Below are 6591 nucleotides of genomic sequence, written 5' to 3'. Positions count from 1 at the left end.
CACTCACTAGGTTATTAGATTATTTTTGTGAAAAAAAAACAACGTTAATACAAACATAAATCTAGAATACAAACTATATAATATTAGTAGCAGACATGCCAAATTTGAGGTTTATGACACAGGCATGCCTGTATCAAACATTTATGTTACACAAAAAGCTATGAAATTCCATAAACTCTGCTGAGTGCACCAAAGAGTAACTCAAATATTTATCCATGGCTTAGTTTCTGAAGAAAAGTACTGTTGCGTGGTAGATCCCATTATCTGCTATGTCCTGTTTACTTCCAGACCTTCTGTGTCAAATATGTGATGGCACTGGAACAGGACAGGAAGTACCCTGGCAAGCACAACAAGCCCTGCCTTTGTCCAGGACTCAAAGCAACCGTCAAAATACAACCGCCCAACACATGACAGTTATTACTGATGATTAAATTGTGGGGCCATCACAGAGCGACTCTGGGTAAAATGTTATTTGGCTCTGTCTCTCTTCCTCTCACGCACTGCCTATGTCTTTTTATACCGTCATTTTGTACTTCAGTAATAAAGAAAAAGGGGCAAATACTACTACTAGTAATAAACAAACATATCAGCATTTGTGTTTTTCCCTATATAATATAAGTAAAAAGCCACCACAAAACTGATTACGTTGCACAGCACACAGAAATGACAAAAGAAGAGAGCAGCTATGTCACAGTGAGGCAGATCTAATCTGTCATCCATGTACATGGTTCTCTGGATTATGAGAGAAACCAGTAAGCCTTAAGGTCATAACTCATCAAGTCTTTTCTATTTCACACTTTGAGCCACCCAAGATGCCATTTACCTCCCACTCCACCCAGAATGGATGTATTATCATGCACACAAATATCAGCACATTCTCTCACATGAAGCATATGTGCAGGCGTGTGTTGGGGCTAGGGCACCGTTAAAGCATAGATAGGATCAATGCAACTTAATACATTTGCGCCAGTACTTTAAGTACTTTAGTAAATCCGTATTAGAACACAGGGATGCACATGAACCTCACAAAAATGAAAACAACAGTTTAATAATGGATTGCATTTATATAGCGCTTTTCGGGGCCCTCAAAGCGCTTCACAATTCATTCATTCACTCTCACACACTGGTGGAGGCAAGCTACAGTTGTAGCCACAGCTGTCCTGGGGCAGACTGAGAAGCGAGGCTGCCATATCGCGCCATCGGCCCCTCTGGCCATCACCAGTAGGCGGTAGGTGTCTTGCTCAAGGACACAACGACCGAGACTGTCCGAGCCGGGGCTCGAACCGGCAACCTTCCGGTTACAAGACAAACTGCCAACTCTTGAGCCACGATTGCCCTGTTTACACAGTCTACACTGGGTTAAATCATCCCTGACTGATTTAGGGCTTCAGTTTGTGGATACCACTCTGAATGTAAGGGGTTCTTTAGCAAGGATGGTGGGTCAATACTTTTGAACTACATTCTCGTCATAGGGCACAAATACCCAAGAAGACCCATTCTCTTGCAAAACATACTATGGTACTTACCTTTTAGAGGTCAACCAAGCCACCTAAGCTATATCAGTATACCATGACCATCCTAATGCTGGCCACTCTGCGTGTATTTCTGGTCGTCTGTTTCTCTCTGTCAGGAGGCAATGGACCCTCTGAGCGAGTCGTGCTGCAGCACTGGACCTTCCATTGGTCTGACAGGCTTTGGACAAGTCACCCTTTGAAGCCAAATCAGGAATGTCCCTGAGAGAGAACTCAATCAGTCAGTGAATACTGTTTTCTTTCAGCAGTTAGTACAGCCAAGAGACCTCCACACAGTCTCTGTCAGCTGTACATGTTTGCATTGGAAGCCACGTGGCTCTGGAGTCACACTGTGGCCAACATTGTTTCACCCAGACATATTACTGAGGACACAGAACTTCAGGTATACTACCCTGTATACTTATGATCTGAGCAGGAAGAGAGGGCCAGTTTGACTTGTCCTTTCATTCTGGCTTAACATGAAATTTCCCACTTGTCGGACTAATAAAGGTATCTTATCTTATCCTATCTTATCTAACCGAGCTTCAAGTTCTTAGAAAAGCTCTTTGTGTGTTATAATGGGAAGACTAAAGGAAAAGCTCTGTTTAAACAGCAGGACTGTTGCCACAATAAAGCAGGTATATGAAGTGGCAGGTGTGTCTATGCCCTCATATTTTATTTTTCATTCTACCAGAGGTGTGGCCACATCATAGACACCGATATGTCTCTTTGGGGGAAAACTGTACTGCGACATCCTAGTTGTACCAAAATGCATCGTAATGCGTCCTCTGGGACCACGTTAGCATGATCCACTTTGTTTACTGCCACTGGCACTCGAGAAAGAATGAAGCAGAGTTAGGAACAGGTTCAGAAGGCAACTATGCTTCTGTGAATTTCCTGATGACTGCCAGTCATGGTGGTCACTCGGAGCGTCTCAATGGAAGAACTTTCTCAGAAGCCGGATGCAGTGTATTTACAGCATACATGTACTCGTAGCCTACATGCTCACAAAAACAGTTTGTGTTCTTAAATTACTCCTAAAGGAACCAGCTTAGAATGTTTGCTGCCCTGAATCATGTTAACTTACACGTGACACACATTAGAGCTTTTTCTGCCAAATAGGACAAAGAAAATATAGGTCCCTAAAAAAAATGCTCTGCTATAACGTTTAAGCCCAAGTTAACACTGGAGTGCTTTAGAAAGACCTTTTTCATTTTCACTTTCTCACTTTCCACTGCAGGACCTGGACTATAAGGCCAGCTCAGAAGTAATTCATAATCAGATTTGGTGAAACATACTTTTACATACACCAAAATCTGCGCCTCAAACGCATGAAATTCTATCTAACCCTGACATAGTTCCAACATAACATGTCAAACTTACAATCTTTTCCCTGCGTTGTTACTTACACACTTTCGAGTGGGCATTTTCTTTGTTCTATCACCATCATTATGATTTTCACTGTCATTAAGTTCCTTCCGTCTTGTGTCTGTAATATTTCATTTAGCACCAAAGCTTTGCACCCACTGAGCTACCTAAATAAGTTCCCAGCTTGTGTATTAATTCACTACTAGCACTTAATGTGAGCCTGAAAGAAAGTGACACCCAGTAGCGTGGGCTCCATTGTACCTCTGAAAGGCCGAAGCAGCACTCTGGGTATTGTCTTCTTTAAAGGGGAGACTGGTTCCCTTGACTACCGCAGGATGCCTACCCATAGGCCCTGGGAGAGAGAGAAAAGGCAGGGCCAGAGACGGAGGGAAAAGAGAGCGGAAAGAAGAAAAAAAGGAGGCAAGCCACGTCCCGTCCTTAACTTTATTTGCTTTTTCAAGTTTGTGTTTTCAAAGCAGGCCAGATGGCTGCCACTGGGTTGGGTTGAAGACCTACAGAGGTGAGGATGTTTCTGAATGTGTGGTTGTCTGTGTGCTGACTGGTTTTGTGAGGCAAACTGCTGAGACATCTCTGTGTATGACTCACACTGACCTACAACAGGCTGGTGACAGGCGTTTTTTGTTTTTAGCATCTCTATCAGTCTAATGAACATAACAGAAATGCCGAAAGACCACTGGCCAAACAAGGTGGCGGTCTTTCCTGCAGGCAGCAGCATTACTCTGACATCTACTTATGCCTGTAAAATTTGTTGATGGAGTTTAGCTGGAAAGTGTGCCCATTAATTTGCAATTTTAAAAAGAAAAAGTACAATGGTTTTCTGTCACTTCCATCCAAATTAGATAATAAGAAATGTAACCGTACCACTTTTGCAGTGTAGTGCATGTTTAATTTATTGGAATTTCTAATGTTATTACTTCGACAGTGACATCTTACTCCCTGTAAACCGAGGGCCATGCGCGTCACACTGCGGCCTCGTAGGTAAGCCCCAGTCTCGTTATAGCTCGCAGTAGAAAGTAGAAAAACAGGTCACATATTGCTTTTCTTCCTTTGGCTGCCCGAAATTGTCATTTTCATTTTGACAGCTAATTGTTTAGCTGGCTTTAGTGCATAACTGGATCTCCCCAGCATGTGATATCACCAGCAGTAGGCCAACCATTACTCAGTAACTTGTTTTAACATGATTTCTCCTGTGAGGCTTTTGAGCCGTGCAGCTCAAAGTTTGTGATGAGTGCACTGACAATTTTGATGAAATGCAACTGAGTGGAACATAACTTGATCTGGATCTGAATCTGGAGCTTTATAGGCACTAGGAGAGCCCTCAAAGTTATTGTGTGGGCACTTGAGCCTGGCTATGCAGTATGTTTTCAGGTTAGGGTGAATACTTTTACTGGCCTGATGAAAGTGAGAGAGAGTGATGGCTCTCTAAGCCCCAATTAAATCTTCAAATACTTGTTTTTACACGCCAGAGTCCCCTCACTTGAAGTCATGGAACAATTTAGCTCTCCACATTCACTAAATGAATTTAGTGAAAGGCAAAGTCCGCCTGTGTGCGTTTTTTTAATCGCATCAAGGTTACTACTAAAACCAAATTTATAAAGTTTAAAGGACATTTAACTGGTTGGGCATGGTGAAAACTAATTTTAAAAGGTGACGTTTTATGTCCTGCCCGATACATGGCCAATAAATAATAAAAAAATAAACAATCAAAGGAAATAATAACAACAAGATGGTGTTGATTTTACTGCAGCAAATGGTGTCTTGTCAGACAGGTTCTCTTTGGGGGCAATTTTAGAGATTAAAGGCAAAACTACACCCTCAACCATTTGAAAAGACGTGAATTATGATTTGATAACAAAATACACCTATATATAAAATTAATATTTTAGAGGTAGTTCAATACTATGCAAAAGTATTTAACTACCTCTCACTTCTTTATATATTGCTTTCAAGGAGCCAGACTTTACCATCAGATTTGATCCACCATCTGGAAAAAGTCTAATTATCAACAGCTTAATTTTTCAACAATATAGTAAAAGTATATCTAGATAGAAAATCACAACGAAACTCTATCAGTCATGAACTGGCCTGCCAAAGCCCAGAGTGGGCTCATCTCAAGACAGAACAGAACAACAGGCGCCAGCATCCAAAAAGAAAAAGCCTGGAAAACGATGAATGAAAACTACTTAATAAAATTACATGAAAGATGCCTAAAAGAGTTGGTATGACCACTGTGTGGTCATACCAAATGACCATGCATTTGCCTGATATACTGTATTTCCATGTAAACTGCATCACCTATGTCCCATTATCCAAGCAATGTATAAAAATGAAGGATAGCTTCTGACTTTAACGCTGTATTGTATTTGATTACATTCTTTGTCAGTTTAAAAACGCAGGCTATGGGGTAGCTGAAATAGTTAGCTTAAAGTTAGCTTAAACTGTCTGCCAAAGGTAGACTTATCATCAAGCAACAACAACTGCTAACAAAAGTAACAGGTAAGTAGGCTTAACCTAAAAGAAACGGGATATTAAAGTAATAAAAACAGCTTAAATAATTATCTAAAACGAGTAGCTAATAGGTAAAGCTAGCAAAAACGTGAAAATGGTATTAGCATATAGTTTAAAGCTAAAACTAGTGGAAGAGTTAGAGTCAAAGTAAACCCACTCTCAGGTAGGACAAAGTCTACAATGGCTTCTACAGTGTGTCAACATAAAACACAACACTGAATAACATCCAGTTTCAAGTAAGGATACATGCTGCTATAGGTTACCTGAGTCTATTTTGCTGGGCTGTGGAGGTATATTCAGTGTTGCCAACTCCTCAGTAAGGAAAATCGCTATTGGTTGTCCTAAAAGTCGCTAGAAGTCGCTAAATGACGTCATCACCTAATTTGCATAATTGGTCATGCTAATATAATTGTAACCTACGCCGCTGGAGAGAGAAATAACATCGTGGACGAGACATAAAGTGAGCAAAAAACGTCCTAAATGCATTTAGAATTTATTTAGAACTACAAATTAAATTTCTTTTAGCAATTATTGTTTTTTGTAATGTCTTTCACGTCTTTTTTTAGCGACTTTTTTTTTTTTTTTAGAAAAAAAGTGTGTGTGGTTGAAAATCCTGCAGAGCCAAAGGTCTCTGTGCTCTCAGCTTACAAGTGGTGTTTGTCAGACCCCCTAGCGACTTTTTTTCTAAAAAAAAAAGTCTGAAAACTCGCTAAATATAGCGACAAAGTCGCTAAGTTGGCAACACTGGGTACATTACACCAAAAAAGGCTTGGTGACTACTGATTGTGCTGTAGAGTATTTCTCTGTGTATTGTGCCCTCTAGTGGCTGCCTGGTGCTGTGTCTGTGCCTGTCTGTGGTCACCCTGCTGTTACAGAGTTTGTGGGTGCCACTGGAGATGACCAGAGATGATCCTGCAGGGAGCTCACCCGAGGATCTGGGTAACTCATACACACGAACACAGTTTAGTTTACAAGTGGATTTAGTTTCCTATTAAAACTTTTCTGAAAATGCAAAAATGGTAATACATTAGCGCGCACCCACATTACCATAGTTTTGGGCAACAGTGATTATGAAAGAAGCTCTTTGTGTGCAGAGATTAAGATCTGACCTGACTGATTTGCCAGTGTTATATGAAGATTTATACACAGTTCCCGGTGGGCCCTCCCAGGCGTCTGACAGTTG

General features: G+C 40.9%; 1 protein-coding gene across 2 annotated transcripts in view; it reads left to right on the top strand.

Annotated features, from left to right (window-relative positions):
• Nucleotides 1–1834: 1834 nt before the first annotated feature.
• Nucleotides 1835–6591, top strand: part of LOC146512863 (alpha-1,6-mannosylglycoprotein 6-beta-N-acetylglucosaminyltransferase B-like) — a 29682-nt gene continuing 24925 nt past the window's right edge. For both annotated transcript variants that reach the window (XM_085170105.1, XM_085170106.1), the window contains exons 1-2: nucleotides 1835–3878; nucleotides 6232–6347. In XM_085170105.1, the coding sequence (XP_085026231.1) occupies nucleotides 3853–3878; nucleotides 6232–6347 (142 nt within the window). In that variant the 5' untranslated portion in view covers nucleotides 1835–3852. The remainder of the gene's footprint in view (nucleotides 3879–6231; nucleotides 6348–6591) is intronic.

The sequence above is a fragment of the Neolamprologus multifasciatus genome, chromosome 8 (assembly GCF_963576455.1).
Source record: "Neolamprologus multifasciatus chromosome 8, fNeoMul1.2, whole genome shotgun sequence".
Classification (NCBI taxonomy): domain Eukaryota; kingdom Metazoa; phylum Chordata; class Actinopteri; order Cichliformes; family Cichlidae; genus Neolamprologus; species Neolamprologus multifasciatus.
This window is presented reverse-complemented; position numbering and strand designations above follow the sequence as displayed.